The sequence below is a fragment of the Gossypium arboreum genome, chromosome 1 (genome assembly GCF_025698485.1).
Source record: "Gossypium arboreum isolate Shixiya-1 chromosome 1, ASM2569848v2, whole genome shotgun sequence".
Classification (NCBI taxonomy): Eukaryota; Viridiplantae; Streptophyta; class Magnoliopsida; order Malvales; family Malvaceae; genus Gossypium; species Gossypium arboreum.
The window spans coordinates 116452127-116477580 of record NC_069070.1 but is presented as its reverse complement, the minus strand read 5'-3'; the positions used below and the strand labels follow the sequence as shown (position 1 = coordinate 116477580).

The 25454-nt window shown below is 35.0% G+C and overlaps 2 protein-coding genes across 2 annotated transcripts; both read right to left on the bottom strand.

Annotated features, from left to right (window-relative positions):
• Positions 1–3154: 3154 nt before the first annotated feature.
• LOC128280811 (uncharacterized mitochondrial protein AtMg01250-like) lies at positions 3155–3957 on the bottom strand. Its single transcript, XM_053019332.1, has 2 exons — positions 3622–3957; positions 3155–3199 (listed from the first exon to the last, which is right to left on the bottom strand). The coding sequence occupies exons 1-2, from the start codon at positions 3955–3957 to the stop codon at positions 3155–3157; spliced, it is 381 nt and encodes a 126-aa protein (XP_052875292.1).
• A 1030-nt stretch (positions 3958–4987) lies between these two features.
• LOC108458836 (uncharacterized) lies at positions 4988–6310 on the bottom strand. The gene is made up of 4 exons (XM_017758231.1): positions 6024–6310; positions 5850–5963; positions 5684–5744; positions 4988–5569 (listed from the first exon to the last, which is right to left on the bottom strand). Exons 1-4 carry the CDS (start codon positions 6308–6310, stop codon positions 4988–4990), a joined length of 1044 nt encoding a protein of 347 aa, XP_017613720.1.
• Positions 6311–25454: the final 19144 nt, after the last annotated feature.

Here is a 25454-nt window from a genome sequence, read left to right as displayed (position 1 = left end):
GGGAAGGGCCTTATGTGGTGAAGAAAGCCTTTTCTGGCGGAGCATTGATATTGGCTGAAATAGATGGCAAGATTTTACCCAATCCTGTGAATTCAGATTCATTTAAGAAATACTTCGCCTAAAAAAAAGAAAAAAAAAAGGGGGGAGAGGCCAGGGTGAAAACTCGCAAAGAGCACCTTGAGACCAAAGGGATTTTGAATTGAAAACCCGTAAAGTGCGATTCAAATTTTGATCAAAGGTGGAGCATGCAATGGTCTTATGATACCTAAATTAACAAGGAGGAGAGATGTTACATTTTGAGGCATCCGCAAGAGTATTCTAAATCCCCTAAACACATATTGGGCAAAAAGGAGTCCTCAAGAAGTCAGTACAGAGAAGCTCACGCTACGATATCTGGGGCACCTATTCCCTTTTATTCATTTTGTATTCCAGCAATGTCTGTTGACTGTGATTAATCTATTCCCTTCAAATGTTGTTTCTGATAAATTTCAGTTTTGTCATTGTTATGATCTTTTTCAAGCATTTTGCATTGAAATGATGATTAATGGACTAAAGCCATTTTTGCAAAAAGAGTTCTGCACATTACTCTGAAAGTTTCTAAATAGTACAGGAACCTAAAATAGGACTATTATTTAGAACTAACCAAACTCAAAGATTGGAAGCATATGAGAAGAAAGAGTTTAAATTGAGACTACCTCTTCGGGTTTTCTGTTCAAAATTTGAATTTGAACAAGAAGGCAGGGTACCATTTCAGTGAAAGAACCTTGATGAACAAAGAGCAATGGCAACCTAAACATTAAAAGGGATTCTCGCTTACAACATGTTGCACCCATACATTCATAGATCATTCATAACGCATCTAATTAGGAGCATTTGATTCATTTTGATCATAGCATCCTAATTCGTTGGCATAAGCATAAATACATGGAACTGATTCTACAGGTCATGTTCCTAGAATTAGTGAATTCACCAGACCTTAACCCCCTAAGCAGTAGGGTAACAGGTTGAATTCGCAGATCTCAACCCCCTAAGCAGTAGGGAAACAGATCGAAGATGATGAGCTTTAACCCCCTAAGCAGTAGGGTAACAAGCCAAATTTGCAGGACTTGACCCCCTAAGCAGTAGGGTAATAGGCTGAAAATTATAGATGTGACATTTCATATTTTGAGACGAGAAGGTCTTTAATATTTGAGCATTTCCTTTACAAAGAGGGATCGTATTTCAAAAGTCTTCCAAGTTTTCAATCTTCGACACTAAGACACTAATTAATCAACTAGGTACCAATTTTGGGCGTATCGAGGGTGCTAATCCTTCCTCGTGCGTAACCGACTCTCGAACTCGTTTTCTGATTTTTCGTAGACCAAAAATTATCATTTTAGTAAATCTTGACTTTTATTAAAATGATTAATTTAAGGTGATCCGATCACACCTCATCAAAAAGATTGGTGGCGACTCCCTATTTTTCATTTTTGTTTTTTTAAAATCCAAGTCGATTCCCGTTTTTCAAAAAAAATGGTTACGACACGTTAGATCTAAACATATTTCATATAACCTTCACTTTGGTGTAAAGGTAGCATCAAGGTAAGTAAGTACTTAAACTCTAAAATGACAAAATTGTAAGTTAATATAATAATAAATGGGCAATTATTCTATTCATCGTTAGTGGAGTAAAAAAATAAATAAAAAACTTCACAAGTGAGTCTAAAATAATAACAAATACTTTTTTAATTATTTAATTATTATTTTATTATACCTTAAAATAAATGACATCAACCTAAACTTATATATGAATTTTTTATTCCACTAACAATATTTAAAATAATTATCCATAAATTTACATTATAACCTTCTAAAATTTTATAATTTAATTTTAACTTCAATTAATTTTTTAGCTCGCCACTATTTTATCAAGACATTTATGATTTGAAATATATTGAATCTCAACATTTGAATTTCTAGTTAAGTACTATATCCCATTTCTTTAATATATGTTGAATTTTTATTTATTTCTTAAATGAAATTGTTCAATTTCTACCATTTTTTTTTTTTTAGAAAATACAAATTTGTTAAGTATTGTGTACTTGTGCATTTCATTAGTGGTAAATTTGCTTTTGAATCATGCCATCATATTTTTTTTTTCGCTCAGTAAATGAGTACATAAACATATAGTCAGGCAACACTGACACATACAACAAAGCTTTTACAATCAGATCATACCCAAACAGCTGAACACTTCACCAAAAAACAAAATATCAAGAAACACTACTCAATTCCAAAAGAAAAAAACCTATAACAAGAACTGAATAATACATATCAGCAGTAGCAAACTCCAGCAACGTCTTCCTTTGCATACCAGTCACCGAGAGAACAAAACTTTAAAAACTCATAATTTTCGTAGACCAAACTCCCCACCAAGCCTTAAACAAACAAGGTCTACTCATACCAGCAGAAGCTAAGGCGTCTGCCATTTCATTTCCACCCGCCTCAGCTAATGTAAATGTTAACTTTCTAGCACAGGCCCTCCTTCTATCAAGTTTTGCAAAAACAGGATGTTGCGACCAAGGTCTACTTGATTTCTTTAAAATCCAATTTAAAACCTCCATCGATCCCATCTCAACAATTAAAGAGCATGAACCCTTCCAACCTATGTCATGAAAAAAATCCATAGCTATGATAAATGCTCCCAATTCAGCATACTCTGCATCACAAGCAACACTCGGGCCAGAGAATAGGGCTCTAACAGTACCTTCCTCGTCTCTCATTACACCTCCAATGCCAGATTCGCCCTCAAGGGCAACACCACTTACATTAGATTTCAAGCATCCAATTGGAGGAAAGCACCATCCAGCTGACCCTGAATCGGATAATTCGCTTCTATACGGGCATAACCACCATAATCTCTCTTGAAACCTGCACTTTTCAGCAGCAGCCCTTATCCACAATAAAGCCCTCAATTTGGAATGGAAAATCAAGGTGTCCATTGTCAACACTTTATTATCAAAAAAATCTCATTTCTTGCTAACCAAATCGACCAACAAGATGCCGTGATTGAAATCAGCCACATACTTTTACAAGAACCAATAATCTTCGCCTTGAAACATAACAAATAAAATTCTTCAACATAACAAATAAAATTCCTCAAAGTTGCTAACAGCTAACCAGCCGATGTCCCACCAGTTGAATATTCTCTTCCAAAATCCTGCAATAAAATTATAATTAAAAAATACATGATCCGTCCTCTCCAGGTCCCTATTGCACCACGGGCACACGTTCAATCTGTCATGAATTTTCACCCCCTTTTAATTAAAAAATCTTTCATAGGGACTCTATCGATGGCCAATAACCAAAGAAAGTTCCGCACCCGTGGAGGCACTTTTAACTTCCAACAACAAGTGAAGCACTTACGTAATCAGAATAAACAGGAAAGGAGATAAGGGATCACCTTGTCGCAATCCTCTGCCTAAATAGAATTCGTTCGAAGCCGAACCATTTACAAGAACAGCCGCTCTCGCCGTAGAAACACATTCCATCATCCATCCAGACCATTTGACTCCAAAACCCATCTTAAGTAGAACTAATTCTAGAAAATCCCATCGGACGCAATCATATGCCTTAGAAGACCTCAAAGCACCGTAGAATAAATTTCATGTTTTCCACCCCCTGTTCCTCTGCTTTTAAAAACAAGATAGTATCATCTGCAAACTGTAAATGCATGGTCGTATAGCCCGGGATAACCCCATGAATACCCTTTATTAACCCTAACGCCCCAGCCTTTTCCAACAACAAGTGAAGCACTTTTGTAATCAGAATAAACAGGAAAGGGGATAAGGGATCACCTTGTCGCAATCCTCTGCCTAAATAGAATTCGTTCGAAGCCGAACCATTTACAAGAACAGCCGCTCTCGCCGTAGAAACACATTCCATCATCCATCCAGACCATTTGACTCCAAAACCCATCTTAAGTAGAACTAATTCTAGAAAATCCCATCGGACGCAATCATACGCCTTAGAAAAATCTAGTTTAAAAATCAGATTTCCTTCATTACTTATCCATCGAATGAATCACCTCATTAGCAATGAGGATGCCATCAAAAATCTGTCTTCCTCTAATAAACGCACATTGAGTCTCACTCACCAATTCGCCTATAACCGCCTTTAACCTTTGAGACAGAACTTTAACTACAATCTTATATAGTGAGCTAACCAAACAAATTGGGTGAAAATTAGCAATCTCATTTGGATTATATGTTTTTGGAATCAAAGCAATAAACGAACAATTGATAGATTTTTCCATCTTTCCAGTTCTATAAAAGTCGACATCATTCTAAACACATCATCTTTTACTATATTCGAGCATCTTCTGAAGAAGCACATATTAAAACCATCTGGTTCAGGAGCTTTGGACTCCTCACAACTCCAAATAGCATCTCGAATTTCCTCTATTGAAAAAGGGACCTCCAGTTTTTCGGCATCACTCTCCTTTAATCTCTTAAAGTCTAACTCTATTTTCATCCTCCAATTCCTCCCTCTCTCCCGAAAATGATTTTTAAAAAAATCAAACACTTTCATTTTTAATTCATTCGGATCATTACACCAAGACCTCCCTATTTTCATTCTGTAAATGGTCTTTCTTTTTGCCTTTATCTTTATAGCTCGATGAAAAAAAAGCTGTGTTCGCATCTCCCTCTTTCAACCACATCATTCTTGATTTTTGTCTCCATAGTGATTCTTTGAATTTCGTTGCTTCCCACAACTCCACATTCAATATTTTTAGCTCCTCCATTTCACCCTCATTTAACACTATCTGATCACTAATTTCATCTAGCATCTTAATTCTATCTTCGCACTCAACAATTTGGTTTTCTAATACATTGCGATTATCCCCATTCCATTTCTTCAAAGCCCCCTTTAATTTTCTCAACTTCCTTGTTAATTTCCCATTCAAACTCACCATATTTAACCATTCTTCCTCTATCAAGCCTGCACACTACTTGTTTCTCAGCCATCCGTTTATGAATTTAAAAGGCCTAGGACCCCAATCTATTTCAGCATCAGCTAATAAAATTGGAATATAATCAGAAACTGATCTCTTTAATCCCAGCTGCTGAAGATCCTTAATCTTAATCATCCAGTGTTCTTCCACCAAAAATCTGTCAAGCTTGCTTTTTTTGTTATCAGGACCATACCAAGTAAACTTCTTTCCCACCAATGGCAAATCAATAAGCTTACAATTTTGGATAAAATTATCAAATTCCTTAGACCCATTCGCTGAACCCATACATCTGCTCCTTTCACTTCTGCATCTCACCACGTTAAAATCTCCTCCCATAATCCAAGGACTTGCAAATTGAATTCGCAGCTCCATTAATACTCCCCATAAAACACTCTGCTCAGACGCTAAGTTGGGAGCATAAATATTAATTAATACCACTTCTAAATCCTCCTTAATCCATCTTCCTTCAATAACTAACACTCTGCACTCGCTCCATTCTTTTGAAAATAAAAATTCATCTTTATTCCATATAGTCAACAGGCCACCCGATCTACCTTCAGCTGCCACAAACCTAAACTCGCAATTATCATCCCCTCATAATTTTCTTACAACATCCATATTAATCAACTCAAGTTTAGTTTCCTGCAAAAAGCAGACATTTGCTCTGGCAAGTCTACAGTTTCTATTTACCGAGGCCTTCTTCACCTCTGAGCCTAATCCTCTAATATTCCAAGAAACAATTCTCATCCCCCTAAAAACAAGTAAGGCAGCACAACAAAAACAACACTGAAATTCCAAACCAGAATACTCACTCGCTTTTTGTTTTTGGCGCCCCCGATTCCATCGACTTTGTCACTTCTGGCCCTCTAATCTCCCTATTTCTTCAATCACCTCTTCCTCGTCACCTCTCACACTCAACCCCACCTTCTTTCCTACTTTCCAAGTTCTTTTAACCTCTCTTAAGATGACCCTACGTTGATTGTTAATATCTGAATCAGATAGAGATAAACTGACTGTTAAATCTTCTCACGTTGCTACCGTTTTCCTCTTCTTTAGCTTCTCCTTTCTATCCCTCTTTTGTTTCTCCTTTGTCGACAACACTCCATTTTGAATTTCACGCATCGACTTAATTTTTTTGTTCAAAGACTTTTTCTTCCTCTTATTTTGACTCAGTTGAGCAAACTCCTCCCTAAAATTGAAACCGACTATCTCATCTTCCACATGCCTATCCCTCGATCCATTTCCCCCTTCGTCAGACTCCACTGGGTTACTGCCCCTTTCTAAAATCAGCCCATTTTCGCCTAAAGAACCCGCCATTTGATCCACATATTATGATTCATATAAACCTAACTCGGACCCATAAGACTGTTAAAGCTCATATTTATCAGATCCTCTCTGGCCCTATCCGTTTCTAACCCTGTCCCCACTCCCTCACCAAATAGACTTTTATTATTCCCTAGAAAATTTTCCTCTGACATTTGATTCTCAGCCGAAAATCGCATGCCACCTTTTTCCATTACTCCTTCTTCAAGACTGATTGCATTAAAATCGCCTCCCACGTCGTTTCGCCTCACCTCTGGACAACATTCTGATTCTGACCTATTTCCTTATTCTACTTCCGGTGATTCTCCTCCATCCTCCTCCGACATATTCCAAACCTTTACTGAATTATCTATCTTCTCTTCCGATAATCCTCTTTCTTTAACCCTAATCGGAAAAATACAATTCCCTACCTCCATCATAACTAATTCCTCAATTTGGTTTGGCTGATTAATTGTAATCAACATCTCCATCTTCTCATAACCTTTTGACCTATTCCAACTTTCACCAACAGAGATCAATTTGCCCCATAATTCAGCCACTCTTTTAAAAGTTTCATGATTCCAGCAATGTAAAGGTATGCCTACAACCTCAATCCAAGTCACCCTTTCTGTTACAAATCTCTTATCCGACCATGGTTCAATTGTTATGAAACACTCCTTCAAATACGCCCAATCATTTTGCTTAGCACTTCCATATATTTCTCATCCGGTACTTCGATCAGAAAAAAACTCTCTTGAATTCTTTTGATGATTAACTCCCCAAGACAAAATTTAGCCAATCTTTCAGCCAAGCACATTGAATCACATACAGTCGCTATTTTCCCCACCAAGCATCTTTGCAATTTCCACAGCTGTTCTTTATCCACAAAACCTTTAACCCTTCTTACTTGATTCAATGTGGTTTCCTTTCTTTATAATAATATTGCAGGTGTAATCCCACACCAAATTAGGAATCTTCTCAATTTGGAACAATTAAGCATTCCTTCTAATATGCTAGAAGGGCCTCTCCCGTCATCCATCGGTAATATAATACGTTTGACAAGTCTCCAATTATTCAAAAATTTCCTAACAGGTATTATATAATATTTTTCAATATATATGTTCAATTCCAAGATTTTTATTTTTCCTTGAATTAATTTTATGTTGAATTTCTAGAAATGCCTTCGATATTTTGTATTTGTCCATTTCATTTAAAGGTAAATCTGCTTTTGAATCATGCTATCACATTGTTTTATTTTTTAATAGTTTTATTTAATTTTTATTATATATTTTTAAAGAGTGAAGACTAAAATGATAAAAACTATAAATATTGAAGGTTAAAAACTATTTTACCTTTTTTATAATAGCCACATCTAAAATTTTAATAGCAAAATTGGTTGCATGAACTAATGTTTTAAATAAAAAGTATAAGGATCCAATTTCTCAAATTTGAAGTATAGGATTAACTTTTAATTTTCAAAAGAGTATAAGGACCTCTAACATATTCAAACCTAAAATATTTTAAGCTAAAATGTATAATAAGCCCTTAACATTTTCAAAAAAATAAAAATCAATTCAAGTCCCTTCGTGAAAAATGCTCCTAATCAGGTCCTCAAAAGTTAAAAGTTCAACAATTAAACCCTTTGTCCAACGATCTTTGTCATTGATCATTATTGTAACGAAAAATATTTAAATATGTATTTAAATGATATTTAAATTAATTAATGTTATGATATATGGAATATATAAACGCAGTTTTTAATTAAAAATAATTTATTAGGTTTTAATATTATTTTGATATTAAAAATATTCAATTTAAATTATAGTACAAATAAAATAAAATAAATTATGGTAACTCATTGTTAATATTATGGTATATGAATTATAAAATTTAAATACTTTTAAGTAATTAATATAAAATATTTACAAAATTTAATTCAATATATAATTCATATTTATCTTTTAATTTTTCAACATTAATCTTATTAAAGGTTATTATCATATTTGCTCTTTTGATACAATATTTAGAATTACCTATAGCCTCTCATTAACCCTTAAATAAGAAGATAATGCGCTTCAACACACTCGAATCCACGTCTTCATGCACTAGCAATAATACTTGTAGAAACCCAAAATTTGCCCAGCCCAATTCAAATCCTAAAGGCTCAAATACATAAAACCTAACCACCAGCCCAACACCCAACTAAACCTAGACCTAGCCCAACATCAGAAAAAACAAAACAAACAGTATGAAACCCTAGCCGCCAATGTCCCATCGCACCATACCTGCTCCACCTGCTCCACCGCCCGTGTCAGCACCGCCCATCCCCCTGCAAAGATCAAAAAAGGAGAAAAGACAGTATAGAATCATGTAAAACAGGCTATAAAAGCCGAATGAACAAACCAAAATGGGGGTTCTTTTTTTTTTTTACATCAATACAAAAAGATAGATTTAAACATATACAAGCAGTGATTCAAGGAAACTCAAAACACAAGAATAACACCAAATCGGTCAACCAAAATGCCAGAATCACAACCGAAATTTAAGGTGATTTTTTTTAATTTATTCTTTTTTTCGGGTCCATTTCCCACATATACATATATTAAAAATATAAAAAAAACAAAAAAATCACCTTTTCAACTTTTCGGCCACCGTAGTGGCCGGCGACGGCAGAGGGCGGTGGCGACCGGCCGGAGTCCTCTCCGGAGCATATACTTGCAGAGAAAAAAAAAGGGAGAGAAAGCTGAGTTTTTTTTTTAAAAAAAGAAGAGAAAGTGATTTTTTTAAAAAAATTTTGGCCTTAAATAGACCTCCAAAACGACATCGTTTTGGACAGGCCTTTTAAGCACCAAAACGACGTCGTTTTGGTGCGACCCTGTCCGACCCAACCCATACCCGCTTAGGATCCGCGTGTTTTTGCCGGAAGGGCTAATTGCACTTCTAGCCCTTCCGCTTTTTTATAGTTTCATAATCCAATTTTTTGTATTTGTAATTTAGCCCAGAGATTTTGTTTTTGTTTGATTTTGGTCCTCCCCTATGCTGTGCGTTTTGAAGGGAGGGGTTATTGGCCATTTTAGTCCCTCCCAGTTATTTGCGCATGCAATTTAGTCCTTTTTACTTTTATTTGTTTCGAATTCGCCCCAAACTTTCTGTTTCAAATTCAATTTAATCCTTTTTAATGATTTAGCTATTTTATTGTTAAATTAGTTAATTTTATTATTTTTGCTATTATTTATATTATTATTATCATTTTTTTTCCATGTATATATTATTATTTTATATTATTGTTATTTCTTATTTTCATATTATTACTGTTATTAGTGTATACTATTATTATTATTTCCTATTATCATTATTATTACTAACGTAACTATTATCATTCTTTTATTACTGATTATTATTATTTTTATTATCACTTACTATCTAACATATTGTTATTCCTTTTTTTATTACCATTTTATTACATTACTGTTTTTTCAAATTGTTGTTACTATTGTTTTTTATTTGACACATTATTGTTATCATTATTATTTTTATATTATTATTATTATTATTATTATATTATATTTAGTTATATTTCTTTAAATGCCTCGCTTTTTACTATTATATGCACATATATTATTATTATTATTATTATTATTATTATTATTATTATTATTATTATTATTATTATTATTATTATTATTAGTACTAGTATTGGTTTTCACTTAATATTCATTATGTATATACATGAATGTATTTATGTAGTGTATTAATAGTTTTTTTTATATATTATTGTCATTTCTAATATATATATTGTATATGTTTTTATATATATTATGTATATATTTTAATATTATTAGTTATATATTTTTATACTATTTCATGAATATATTTTATTATATTATGTATATATTTTAATAACTATATTATGTATGTGTCGTAACCATTTTTTGGTAAAACGGGGATCAACTTGGATTTGAAAACGAAAATAAAAAATGGGAGTCGCCACCAATCCTTTTTGATGAGGTGTGATCGGATCACCTTAAATTAATCATTTTAATAAAAGTTAAGATTTACTAAAATGATAATTTTTGGTCTACGAGAATCAGAAAATGAGTTCGGGAGTCGGTTACGCACGAGGAAGGATTAGCACCCTCGCAACGCCCAAAATTGGTACCTAGTTGATTAATTAGTGTCTTTGTTGTCGAAAACTTGAAAACTTGAAAGACTTTGAAATACGATCCCTTTTTGCAAAAAATGGTCAAATGTTAAAGACCTTCTTGTCTCGAAGTAATAAAACACCACGTCCAGTAAGTTAGGACACGGCATCTCGAACTTGAGAACAAGCTTGCCTTTATTTAAAAATTCGTGTATTTCGAAAGGATATTCGGTTAGTCAGGGTGAACGAGGAAAATCGAAACCCAATAAGTTAGGGCACGTCTCCTCGAATTTCCAAACGCCGAATATTGCCTTTACTTGCAAAAATCTTATTTCGAGATAACAAAATGTCATACCCGGTGAGTTAGGGCACAACACCTCGTATTTTCGAGAATAAGCATCTTTTCAAAACTCGTATTGCGATTTAAAAGAGTAGTCCGTTATTTAGGTTAAACGAGAAAAATCGAAACCCAGTAACTTAGGGCACGATTATCTCGAATTACCAAATACGGAATATCATTTTCATGAAAGAATCATTTTAAGGCATTAAGTAAAAACATAATGTAATTTATAGTAATACATAAAAGCAGATTATGATATTAATAATAACGTATAATAATGAGTGATGATAACGAGTAATTATGAAAAGATGACGTAGAAGCAAGGTTAGTAATACGTAAATATAAACAAATGCGTGAGAAAAATGAAATGATTGAATACATAAGTAAATTAACGAATAAATGAATATAAAGATGGCGAAATAAAATGATAATGATAGCGGTAATAATAATATAAAAGCGCATACATATACGTATCAAGGTACCTACGTAATAATAGAAGTAATAAGAAATATAAAATATATATACATAACAATAATAGTACGATATTAAAAGACACATATGCATGGTATATAAAATGTACAAATAATATAAAAAATTACATAGTATATATATATCGTTAGTAATAATAAGGATGATACAAATAATGAATGATTTGAGGTTTGAAAGAATTTACAAAGATATAGATAAGCAGATGATTAAACGATGATAATGTGAGTAATGATATACATAAGCAAAATAAGTACGCAAAAAATATGTATATTTATATTTATCGTTAGTTAGTATAAAGGCAATGGCGTATAGATAATTATATATAAAATGTTAAAAAGTAATGATACAATAGTGATGATGATGGAAGGTGTAATAACAATAGTAGTAATACTGAGAGATAATAATAAAAATAAAGAAACATTATATGAATATATATTGAATTTAAATATATGATAATATTGAATGTGTAAAATGTGTACATGAAATGGGATAAATACATGTAACTGGTAATACTAACGATATATATATAGTATATGTAAAGGAATATACAATACACATATATATTAGAAATAATAATGCAAAAGAGAAAAGAAAAATAATTAATGGTACCATATAATACATTAAAAATGAAGATAAAAATAAAAATAAGTATATAATAATATTAAAAGCATATACATAATATATATAATATACAAAACAAAATATACGCATAATATATTAAAATATATACATAATGTACATAAAATATACGTATATACATCTTTATATAATACTTAAAAGGAACAAATATATGTAATAGTTCTAATACATATATGTAGTACAATGTATATACACTAAATGAATATATATATATATATGTAACATACAAATACATTAATAAAAAACAATAATATTAAGCTATTAATAATACTACATAATATATATATATATAAATATTAAGCAAGAATGATCATAATGAGATGCTAATAAACAAATATAAATATGATAACAGTAATAAAATATAGTAGTATTAATAATATGAGAATTAAGATAGAATAATGAGAAAAATTAAGAAAAGGGATGAGATTGAATTGAAAATGGGATTTATGGGGCGAATTTAAAAGAAGTAAAAGAAAGGGGGACTGATTTGAACACGCGAGCAAACAGGAGAGCCTAAAGGAGCAAATAATCCAACCTTTCTAAATGACGCCGTTCAAATATTCCTCCTTCAAACGGGCAGAGGACTAAATTAAAACAGAATTAAAATTTCAAAGCTAAATTTAAAAACATGAAAGGACTTGATTAAAACAGAAAAATTGCGGAAGGACCGCATAGGCAATTGTCCCAACTATCAAAACGCGCGGACCCTTCTGTGGAGCAAGTCGGTTCCGGGCCGGGTAAGGTGAAACGGCGTCGTTTTGGGGCTTATGGATGCCGACCAAAACGATGTCGTTTTGTATTATCTATATAAGTTAAAATCTTGCTTTTTTGTTACCCATTTGTTGTCTATTTCTAACAAAAATTTAAACTTTTCTTTGCTCTCTCTCTCTGCAAGTCCAAGTCCAGTCAGGTCCCGGCGAGCTACCGCCACCCTCCGTCGCGTCTCCGTCGTCGGCGACAGCCGTGCACGGCGGTCGGAGGTAAAAATTTCTCTCTTTTTTGTGTTTTTCGATATTTTAAGTGTTTATAATATAGGTATATATATATGTATGCAAATAGAAAATTCGAAAAATGGAAAAGAGAGAGGAATAAATCGAAAACGTACGGAATATAATCACCTTAGCTCTTTGGGTATCTGATTCTTGGTATTTGTTTTCCGATTTAGTGTTTTTTTCTCTTTGATTGGCTGTTTTTGTGCTTTTTGCTCACTGATTTTTTGTGTTTTAAAATCAAAATGCTTTTTTTTTTATTTCTCTCTAGTGCCAAATGTACAAAGGTTTTAGATTTGGCTTTAAATAGCCATTTACATGCCCCTTTTTTTTAATATCTATCTATTCTCCTCTTTTAATGTTGCAGCGCAAGTGGCGCTGGTGGTACGATGCATGTGCTGCTTGCAGCGTCGGTAGAGGATGGGACGAGGAGGCAAACTAGGGTTTTGGTTTTTTGTTTTAGGGTTTGAATTGGGCTGCTATTGGGTTTTGGATTTAGTGGGTTTTGGGCTAGGTTTTGGTTAGTTTGGGTCTGGGGTTATTTGGGCCCTAAATTGGGCTGTACAGTATGCATTTTTAACGCTATTTTATGTATATACTTTTAATATTATTACGTATTTATTTTAATATATATATACATATTTATGTAGTATTATTAATATATATTTTTATGTTATTAGTATTTCTAATATATATTGTATATGTTCATTTTATATATATTATGTACATATATTTAGTATTATTATGTATACACTTTTCATTCCTATTATTACGCACATCTTGTAATATATATATATATATATATATATATATATATAGCACTATTAGTATTTTTAATATTATGTTTACGTCACTTCACTTATTATTATTATATGTTTGTATATATATGTTAGTCTCTATTTCGTGTTTAATAATATTATTATCATGTTTAATATCGCATATATTGTCATTGTTTTTAATATTATTGTCGTATTTATTATTTGCCTCGATGCATTTCTAACTCTTTTATTTTTGTTTCCTACCATTTTATATCATTTTATTATTCACTACTTTAAAGATTTTTTTTATTATTAATTTTTTAATTTCAATAAATAAGGCAATGAACCGATTTAACATTAAGTCATCGATTTCATCGCTATGTTGGGTGAAATTCGTCGGCTCGTGTTAAAGAGGGGACACCCTTCTAAAAAATCGAAAACTAAAAATTTTTCGTGTTTTAATCGGATTACGATTAAATATTAAATTAAACTTGTATTTTTGAGAATTAAGACAACGCGTGTTTAATAAAGATACCAATTTTGGGCGTCGCGAGGGTGCTAATACCTTCCTCGTGTGTAACCGACTCCCGAACCCTATTTTTTTCCTGGATTTTCACGTAGACCCAAATTTGGCCATCATTTTTGTTCAAAAATGAATTTTCTTTTAAAAGAAGAGGATTTATTAGGTGTCTGATCACACCTAGAAAAAAGATCGGTGGCGACCCACTCTTTTAATAAAATTGAAATTCTATTTTTAAAGTTTTCAAATAATCACCTCAACTAGCGACCAAAGTAAAAAAATTTACGTCGCTACAATACTGATGGCACAATCAATTGAAAAGATTTTATATTTTATAAAGCCGCACTTAAAAGTAGCTTTTGAAAAGCAAATTAAATGCTTTTGGTTTGGTTTGGAAAGTCAAATCGAAAAGTTTGACTTAAAAACTATCTATTTGCCATTACTTTTAATATGAGAAAACAGATTTAGCTTAAAAAGCATTTTTCAAAATTGACTCTTGTTTTGAATCTTTTATGCTTGACAGAAATAAATTAATTGGCCTAAATTACAATACAGACATTATTTGAGCTTAATTTAGTGTGTGTTATATTTAGAATGAAGAGTGGATAATAAAATCTGGACCATTGTATTTGTTGAAATCATTTTCAAATCAAATTTTGGAAAATGAGAAGCGACTTTAAAAACAAAAAAGGGAGTCACCACCAATTTTTTTTAGGTGTGATTGGATCACCCTTAAAACATTTTGTTTTAAAATCATTAGTTTTGGTCCACGAAATAAAAGAACGGGTTCGGGAGTCGGTTACATACGAGGAAGGATTAGCACCCTCGTAATGCCCAAAAGTTGGTACCTAATTGATTATCAAATGTCTTTAATGTCGGAAATTTAAAAAAAATTAAGATGTAATCCTCTTTAAAATATTTTAACTTTGAAAATTGGGATTCACTCGCATCACGGTATTAACATTAAGTTAACCCTTTTTGAAATTCCTATCTCGAAACAGCAAAACGCTATATCCAATAAGTTAGGACATATTGCTTTGAAATTCCAAGATAGTGGCTTGCATTTAGAAAACCTTTAAAAAAAAACTTAGAAGGATACTTAATTATTCGAATTCAATGAGAAAAGTGGCAACCCAATAGGTTAGGGCACTACTTTCTCGAAATTTCCAAACACCAAGCATTGCCTTTATATTTTTTTGAAATCCTTGAAGTCTCATTCTTAAAATCGATGCATGAAGGAGCACATTAACATGATAAAACATAACATACAAGATAGTGTCGTAATCATTTTTTTGAAAACGGGATCGACTTTGGTTTTGAAAGTGAAAATTAAAACGGGAACGGATTTGAAATTCGACCCTTTCTATTAATATCGATTTTAAAATTCTTGAATTAACTCAAATCGATTGTTTAAAGATTTCCTTATCTCGAGATATCGAAATATCACATCCCATAAGTTAGGACACAATACCGTGAATTCCCAAGCACAAGGTCGTCTTTTAATTTAAATGAGAGTTTCGTGTGTTTTAAAACTCGAAAAAGATATTTAGCTATTTAGAAATAACGAAAAAATTGAAACCCCGTAAGTTAGGGCACAATTCCTCGATATCTCAAAATGCATAACATTGCCTTATTTGGAAATTTTCGTTTTTGAATAGTAGCGAATGCAATATTTAAACAACAAGTGTTATTTATTTGGAGTAAAAGTGGAACGATCCATATTGGATAAAACATTGAAGTTTAATACACGATACGATGACGTGAGATAAAAATATAGTAATGTGCGTAGAATGATAGTGCATGGGATAATAATGCATGAATAAAATATTACACTAGTGAATGACAATAATATGAAAATATAAATAACGAATCTTAGTACATGCAATAGCAACAATCATACAACATTTAAATGATAACATCAATAAATAAGGACCAATGAATTAAATGATAAAAGGTATAAAACAAATTAAAATAAATAAAGTGTGAACAAATTTTAGAATGATAATAAATGAATTTAAAATAAGTAATATAAAAAAGGTGTCTTAAAAATCCATTACCACACAAAGTAGAATTTAAAAAAATGAATAATTTTAAAATATATGATATGTATATATAAAAGGGTAAAATGATATATAAAAAAAACCTAAAATAAATAATAATAAAATCATTTGAAATAAGTAAAATGGGTTTAAAATAAGGTATATAAAATAATTTTAAAATAAGTAATATATAATAGTTAATTTAAAATGATAAATAAGAAGTGTCTGCTTCAGTATCTGTCATCTTGGATCTGCTTCAGTATAAACATCCGAAGGCGAGATCTGCTGTGTCTGCTCTCCATCAAAGTGAAGATGCCAAACTTCGATTCACTCTCTGACAATACATAGACGAGAAATCATCTTAGATTTGCTTCATCGTAATCAAGTGAAAGCCAAATCAGCTATGTCTTCGATTTGTTCCTTGTAAGCACAAGGATTTAAAATCATCTTGGATCTTGCTTCAGTATAAACATCCGAAGGCGAGATCTGCTATGTGTCTGCTCTCCATCAAAGTGAAGATGCCAAACTTTGATTCGTTCTCTGACAATACAGAGACGACAAATCATCTTAGATTTGCTTCATCGTAATCACGTGAAAGCCAAATCAGCTATGTCTTCGATTTGTTCCTTGTAAGCACAAGGATGCCAAATCATCTTGGATCTTGCTTCAGTATAAACATCCGAAGGTCAAATCTGCTATGTATCAGCTCTCCATTGAAGTGAAGATGCCAAACTTTGATTTGTTCTCTGACAATATAGAGACGACAAATCATCTTAGATTTGCTTCATCGTAAATACGTGAAAGCCAAAGCAGCCATGTTTTCGATCTGTTCTTCACCGAATACAGAGAGATAAGATCTGTCATCTTGGATCTACCCCGATGAAGGTCAGATCTGCTATGCTGTAGCCTATTACCCTACTGCTTTGGGTTTTTAAGCGCACCGTCTCTGATAACCTGTAAAAATGATTATGCTTGATAATTTAGGATGCTATGCTCGAAGTGAGTCAAATGTTCCTAATTAAACATGTTATGATGCAGAATGTCATGAATATGACCCCTATCCTAGACGTCATCATTCATTCCTTCATTTGCCCTTCTTTTCTCAAAGCTTCATTCACGCTCAGCATGTAGGCCTGTACCCTTTCTCCAATGCTACGATCCACTGAGGATGTTTGTAAAACAATCTTTTCTTAAAATTGAATAATTGATTTTGTTCATTTTCCCTTTAGACTGGACGAAAGAAATTCCTCGAGTTCCTTCATCCTTTACTTACGTGAATTTCTCGAACAATTTTCCTATTTTAGTTTCTTGTATTGTCTAGAAATTTCAGAGTAATACGTAAAACTTCATTTGTAAACATATTTAGTTCATCTATCATTATTTCAATGCAACATGGAAGATGAATAAATCTTTAAGAATAATTGGATTTGAATGAATTAAGAAGAAAGAATACAAAGGAAATTAATCTGAAGGCCTATCTTTAGGAAGGAGTAGAATCTAAAGATGGAAAACAAGATAGAAGTTAGATCCTCTAGATATCACAGTTTGAGTGCCTATACACCAGCTCCATGAAGTCTTTCTTGAGTTCAAAATGTGTTTAAAAGATCCCAAGTACTCTGTTGATGCCCCAGTTTGTAGCATTCTTCGCTCTTTGTAACAAGATTACTGTGTACTCTTTAAAATTTGAGCCGCCCTTTCAGGTTTTCAACTCAAAACCCTTTTGGTCACAAGGTGCCCTTTGCGGGTTTTCACCTTGGCCTCTCCGTTTTTGATTTTTTTTTCAAGGTGCCCTTTGTGGGTTTTCACCTTGGCCTCTCCGTTTTTGATTTTTTTTTCAAGGCGCCTTTTGCGGGTTTTCACCTTAGATTCTCTTCTTCTTTAGACAAAGTATTTTTTAACTGAGTCCGAGTTCACTGGATTAGGTAAACTTTTCCCATCCATTTCTGCTAAGATCAATGCACCACTGGAGAAAGTTTTCTTCACGACATACGGCCCTTCCCAATTCAGCATCCATTTTCCTCTAAAATCCTTTTGAATAGGAAGGATCTTTTTCAGTACAAGGTTTCCCTCGTGGAATTCTCTTGGTCGAACTTTCTTGTCATAAGCTAGCATCATTCGCTTCTGATACATCTGACCATGTCAAATGGCTTTTAGCCTCTTTTCTTCAATCAAGTTCAACTGGTCATACCGGGATTGAACCCACTCAGCTTCATCTAACTTTACTTCTATCAAAATTCGAAGAGAAGGTATTTCTACTTCAATAGGTAATACTGCTTCCATCCCATAGACTAACGAGAATAGAGTTGCCCCAGTAGAGGTTCTGACAGATGTTCGGTAGGCTAGGAGTGCAAATGGCAACTTCTCATGCCAATCTCTATACGTCTCAGTCATCTTCCCCACTATTTTCTTAATATTCTTGTTGGCGGCCTCCACTGCCCCATTCATTTTTGGACGATAAGGGGAAGAATTGTGATGCTTGATCTTGAACTGGTCGCAAACCTCTGCTATTGTTTTGTTGTTTAGGTTCAATGCATTGTCGGATATGATCTTCTCAGGCATTCCATACCGACAAATGATCTTCTTCTTCAAGAATCGACTCACAGCTGACTTAGTAACATTCACATAAGAAGCAGCCTCTACCCATTTTGTGAAGTAGTCAATTACTACAAAGATAAATCGATGTCCATTCGAAGCTCTAGGTGATATTGGTCCAATAACATTCATGCCCCACATGGAAAAGGGCCATAGAGAAGTCATAACATATAAAGGCGAAGGTGGTACATGAATTTTATCCCCATAAATCTGGCACTTATGGCACTTCTTGGTGTAACTGATGCAGTCCCCTTCCATAGTGGCCCAATAATAGCCAAACCTCATGATTTGCCTTGCCATCGTGAACCCATTTGCATGCGTCCCGCATACACCTTCGTGAACTTCTTCTAGAATTAACTTAGCTTCCACAGCATCGACACATCTCAAAAGTACTTAGTCTTTTCGTCTTTTGTACAGGATATCTCCGTCTAAAACATAGTCGCAAACTAACCTCCTCAAGGTTCATTTTTCATTTTCACTGGCCTATTCAGGGTATTTACGATCTCTCACGTATCGCAATATATCTTGATACCAGGGGTTATTGTCATTTCCCTCCCTCTCAATGTTACAACAATGAGCTAGAGCCTCGTAAACACTCATTTGAATTGGCTTTATTTGAATTGGCTTCATTTCTTCTTCTTTATTTGCCTTGATCATTGAGGCCAAGGTTGCTAAATCATCTGTCATCTGATTTTTGTCTCGTGGGAGATAATTGAAGGTGATGCTATCAAATTCCTCAAGTAACCCCAAAACTACCTTTCGATAACTAATCAATTTAGGGTCCCTTGTCTCCCATTCACCTCTAAGCTGATAAACAACCAACGCCGAATCCCCATATACTTCTAGAGTTTTTATACTCGCCTATAGTCGCTTGAAGTCCCATGATGCATGCTTCATATTCAGCCATATTGTTTGTGCAATCAAAGTCCAACTTGCACATAAAAGGATAATGATCGCCATTCGGAGATACCAAGACTGCCCCAATTCCATTTCCGACTGCATTAGAAGCCCCATCAAAATTGAGCCTCCAAGAAGAATTTTTAGTCATTGCTATACACATCAACTCCTCATTTGGAAAATCGACGTTTAGTGGCTCATAATCCTCTAGAGCCCTACTAGCCAAGAAGTCCGCTACCGCACTTCCTTTTATAGCCTTCTGACTTATGTAGACTATATCAAACTCCAAAAGTAAAATTTGCCATCTCGCCATTCTCCCATTTAGAGTTGTTGACTCCATCATGTATTTCAACGGATCAAGTTTTGAGATGAGCCAAGTGGTATGGTATAGCATGTACTGTCTTAATCTCTGAGTTGTCCAAATCAGTGCACAACACAACTTTTTGATTGGTGAATATCTCATCTCACAGTCAGTGAACTTCTTACTGAGATAATAAATTACCTTCTCCTTTTTCCCTGACTCATCATGCTGGCCAAGCACACATCCCATAGAATTATTGAACACTGATAAGTACAGTATTAATGGTTTATCCGGGTGGCGGAGACAATACGGAGCATTCAACAAATGTCTTGCTTGACCTTTTCAAAAGCACTCGCATTCCCCATCCCAAATACCTTGATTGTGCTTTTCGAGGAGGCGAAGATAGGATCACATTTCTCGGTTAGTTGTGAAATGAACCGAGCAATGTAATTCAACCTTCCTAGGAATCCTCAAACTTCTTTCTGAGTACGTGGTGGAGGTAATTCTCGTATGGCTTTGACCTTGTCTGAGTCGACTTCAATTCCTTTTTCACTGACTATGAAGCCTAACAACTTTTCGGATCTGGCTCCAAAGGTACACTTTGCTGGATTGAGCTTCAGCTGAAATTTTCTCAACCTTACAAACAATCTTCTCAAGACCTCAATATGCTCTTTTTCCGTACGCGACTTGGCAATCATATCATCAACGTATACCTCGATATCCTTATGCATCATGTCATGGAACAAGTTCACCATGGACCTTTGGTATGTTGCCCCTGCGTTTTTTAGTCCAAATGGCATTACTTTGTAGCAAAAGGTGCCCCACAAGGTTATAAAGGTGGTTTTATTCATGTCCTCTGGATGCATATTTATCTGGTTGTATCCTAAGAAACCATCCATAAAGGAGAACAATGAATATCCCGCTGTGTTATCTACTAAAGTGTCAATGTGGGGTAAAGAAAAATTATCTTTTGGGTTTGCTTTGTTCAAGTCTATGTAATCAACACACATTCGTACTTTCCCATCCTTCTTGGGGACAGGCACAATGTTAGCTACCCATTCGGAGTACTTCACTTCTTGCAAGAATCCTGCATCAAACTGCTTCTTGACTTCATCATTTATCTTCAAAACGATATCTGGCCTTATTTTTTGCAACTTCTGTTGGACTGGCTTACAATCTTGTCTTATCGGAAGACGATGTACCACAATGTCAGCACTCAATCCAGGCATATCCTAATATGACCAGGCGAAGATATCCTTGAACTCTCGAAGCAACTCAATCAGACCATGCCTTGTGTCCACGCCAATTAGGGTTCCGATTTCAACTCCTTCCCTTTCTCTAGGGCTATATTCTCTATTGCCTCTTTCTCATGTGGCATGATTTGTTTCTCCTCCTGCTTAACCATTCTTAACAGATCGAGAGACACGTCACAATCTTGAACATCTTCAAAATCCTGAAGTTCCTCTAAACACATATCTTGCTCGCCAGAGAAATTAGGAGCTGTAGTATCAGCGCTCATATCATTGATATCTAGGGACCTGTGGGGGTATGAAAGAATATACAAAGAATGAATGAATCGAAGAATGATTGTTTATGTGCTATGAATAAAAGAATAAGAATTGCTAGAACTTGAAGGAATATTGGTCGATAAAAATAGAATGATACTCGTTTAAATTGATAAAAAGTTATGTTTTATTTAAATAATTATAGATGAACATAAGCCTATTTCACGAATATAATCTTACTACTCCTAGGCCCTAGAGTATGAGACATGTTTTGAGAATTACTCGAAAATTCCTAAAGACTACAGGAAGGTCTTCCGCAATTCAATTATTCGAGAGCTCCCGGTTCGTAAGGGCGAATGCCCTCGAGGCTTCCTTGCTCCTATCCTTCATTGTGCACAGCATTAACTTGATGACTTTCCTTTATCAGCAGTCGTCCTGATTTGAAGGATTTGGATATAGGTGGGAATGCCATCGGTTTCCACTCCACTTCTCTTCCATTCAAATGCGCCTTTCTTTTTGCTTGGCGCTTCTCTATTTCCTGCCTATTGTGCTTGTGGTCTGGCGTGAAGCCCAAGCCAAAGCGGTCCTTCTTCTCAATCAGTTTTGGGATTTGAACCTCTCCTTGCAACTGTCTTCCTAGCCCTTTTTCCGGCAATGCTCCTTTCCCCATCATCATTTGTAGGGCCATCCTCATGGCTCCAGACATTTTGGGTACCGACACTTTGCTTCCCTCTAAAATAAAGGTGGCATTAATGACCTCTAAAGAGCGGAAAGAACATTCAATAGCCTCTTCATTTGCCTCAACATAAGGGGCCTTGCTGGTAACTGTCGCTATGATGTCCTCTTCTGCATTGATGGTTATTAAGTGACCATCTGTCACTAACTTTAATTTTTGGTGTAATGAAAAAGGCACCGCTCCTGCCAAGTGTATCCATGGTCTCCCCAATAAACAATTGTAGGAGGGCTTGATATCCATTACTAGGAAATCAACTTCATACGTGTTCGGCCCAACCTCCAGAGGGATGTCAATGCGTCCCATTATTTTTCTTTCAGTTCCATCAAAGGCTCTTACCACATTATGACACGTTTTCATATGCGAACTATCAATGGGCAACCTGTTCAAGGTGGATAGCGGCAGGACATTCAAAGCAGACCCATTATCCACGAGTACACTTGGAAGTGTGTTTCTTTTGCACCGAGTAGTGATATGTAGGGCCTTGGTTGACCCTATGCCCCCAGGTGGAATCTCATCATGATTAAAATAAATGAAATTGTCAGCACTAATGTTGTTTACTAACCGGTCTAGCTTGTTAACGGATATGTCATGGGTAACATATGTTTTGTTAAGCACCTTTAACAACGCATCTCGATGCACCTCAGAACTCAAGAGTAGGGCTAACACTGATATACGTGCCGGCTGCTTGCACAACTGCTCGACCACGCTATACTCGCTATGTTTCAGGAATTTTAGAAACTCCTTAGCCTCTTCCTCCTTTACCGGCTCATTGATGAGTACTTCAGTTTCCTTTTCCCTTTCAGCCTTGACATCTTTCATCTTTGCAGGCTCTACTCTGATATTCCCCCCGTCATAACGTTTCCCACTTCGTGTATGAGAATCTTCATTTTGCGTGCCCCTGGATGCGCTAGCTATACTCTCCCCCTCAGGTATTGTTATATTGCAGTTATAGCTCCATGGCACCCTCTTGTCATCCTTATAAGGGAAAGGATTGGGTTTATAGATGACTATTTTGGACCTAGTTTGCGACCCCTCCTCATTATTCCCTGGTAAGGAAATAATAATTCTCGGTTGGTTGGTTCTTTGTCGCTCATTCTCCAAAGACACATATTTGTCTTTCATAAGAACTACCTTGAAAACTCGCAACTCTTTGTTAACTATAAGGCCTTGTACCATGACCTTGAACTCTTCACAATTTTGGATCATATGGCCCACTTCCCCATGGAACTCACAATGGTTCTCTATTCCTTCTCCTCCTTTTCTAGAGGTCAGTATACCTCTCTTCACCATCTCCTCCCATATTACCTTCATAGGTGTCTTCACCTCAGCAATGTCTTCCTTGATTTTTCTTTTCTTTGTTTCATCAATGGCATTCACTCCTTGATTGCCATGATCCGGCAACGTATTTTCGGCATTAGGGGTACTGTCGAATTTCACAACCCCCATCTTGATAAGCCTCTCCACGACCTTCTTGAATCCTGTGCAGTTTTCGATCGAATGCCCCGGTATTCCCATATGATATTCGCACTTAGCATTTGTATCATACCATCTGGGGTACGGTGGCTGTAGTAGTTTCAAGTGAAATAGAGCAATGGCATGTGCATCATACAAGCTTTGATAAAGCTCACGATACGTCACAGGGATAGGCGTAAATTGCATTCTTTTTGAATTCTGTCTTATGCCAGATTCCTGTCTTTGGGTATTTTATTGTTCGACCATAGCTGCTTTGGGTTGACCAACTGTGATTGCCCTCGAGTTGAGACTATTCACCTCATTGTCCTTTCTCCTTGGGGCCGATCTTTTAGCCACTTCCCCCTCGATTTTACCGCCTCTCACGGCATTCTCAATCATCTCACCCGCTATAACTATATCCGCGAAACTTTTTGTGGTACTTCCAATCATATGTGTGATGAATGGCGTCTTCAAAGTATTAATAAATAACACGGTGGTTTCCTTTTCTAACAATGGTGGTTTACTTGCATTGCCACCTCCCTCCATCGTTGTGCATATTGCCTAAAACTTTCATTAGGTTTTTTCTCCATGTTTTGAAGTGTGATCCTATCTGGTGTCATATTAGTCACATGGTTATACTATTGCATGAAAGCCTGTGCAAGATCTCTCTATTAACTTATTCTTGCACGGCTCAACTGATTGTACCACCTAGCCGCCGCTCCCACTAGGCTGTCTTGAAAATAATGGATCAATAGTTGATCGTTGTTCACATAACCAGACATTCTTCTACAAAACATTGTTATGTGTGCCTCTGGGCAAGTAGTCCCATTGTACTTTTCAAACTCTGGCATCTTAAATTTATGAGGAAGCACCAAATCTGGAACCAAACTTAAGTCTTTGGCTTTAATCCCATGATGATTGCCAGCGCCTTCTAAAACCCTAAACTTCTCCTCTAACCACCTGCAACGATCTTCCAATTGTTTTAAGGATTCAGTGGACATTCGTTCCTTCTCCATTAAATCCAGATCAGGAGTACTAGGGTTGATCGAGCTATCACCCAAATTATTTCCCAACCCAGATGGGAAATTTATGGGGATTCTAGCATCCACTGGCCCATATTGAGGCCTTACTGTGACAGATGACCTTCTAGGAGGTGCCTCGGTTTGCAAGGGCACATGAGGCGGAGTAAAACCCGGAGGAGGACCTTCATTATCCTCTTCAGTGATCGTCATGGGAGCTTTTCCTTTATCAGTGGCTCTCAGCAGCTGAGCCATTTCAACCATCATGTTTCTCTAAGCCTCTAGCATCTGCTCCCTCATTTCATTCTGTATTTTGGCCAACTGCTCTTGCATTTGATCTTGCATATCTTTTTTGTAATTGTTCAAACCTTTGATCCATGTTCTTAGTTTTAGTACGAATTCCGTAAGGATGTGTGATTTCCAGATTTTCTTTTCTACATCTCTCTTTTCTACCTCTCTGGAAAGTAAACTTTAACTAATCAGGGTCTTTCTATAACTTTGAATGCAAATGATGTGATGAAATGAAATGCAAATGCATGAATGCAAAAAGAATATCGATTCTGGTTCAACTTCATTTAGAAAATTTTATTTAGAAAAAGAATATCTTTACATATAAGAGGATTACAAATACGATTTCGCCCTAAGGCCCAAAGCTTTAACTCTATCTAATAAAAGGGCTAGCTTTTGTCCTACATCCGACGATGATGAATACATCAGACTCAATACGTCAGCTCGAATAGCC

What these genes read in the sequence shown, in the direction of transcription:
- LOC128280811 (XM_053019332.1), bottom strand. Translation starts at nt 3,957, where the DNA reads ATGGGTTTTGGAGTCAAATGGTCTGGATGGATGATGGAATGTGTTTCT. An exon ending in TTATTCTACGGTGCTTTGAG is followed by an intron (nt 3,200 to 3,621) that starts GTCTTCTAAGGC and finishes ATTTTATTGCAG; the next exon opens with GATTTTGGAAGAGAATATTC.
- LOC108458836 (XM_017758231.1), bottom strand. Translation starts at nt 6,310, where the DNA reads ATGGCGGGTTCTTTAGGCGAAAATGGGCTGATTTTAGAAAGGGGCAGT. An exon ending in AAGAGGAAAACGGTAGCAAC is followed by an intron (nt 5,964 to 6,023) that starts GTGAGAAGATTT and finishes CAATCAACGTAG; the next exon opens with GGTCATCTTAAGAGAGGTTA. An exon ending in GGGAGATTAGAGGGCCAGAA is followed by an intron (nt 5,745 to 5,849) that starts GTGACAAAGTCG and finishes ACTTGTTTTTAG; the next exon opens with GGGGATGAGAATTGTTTCTT.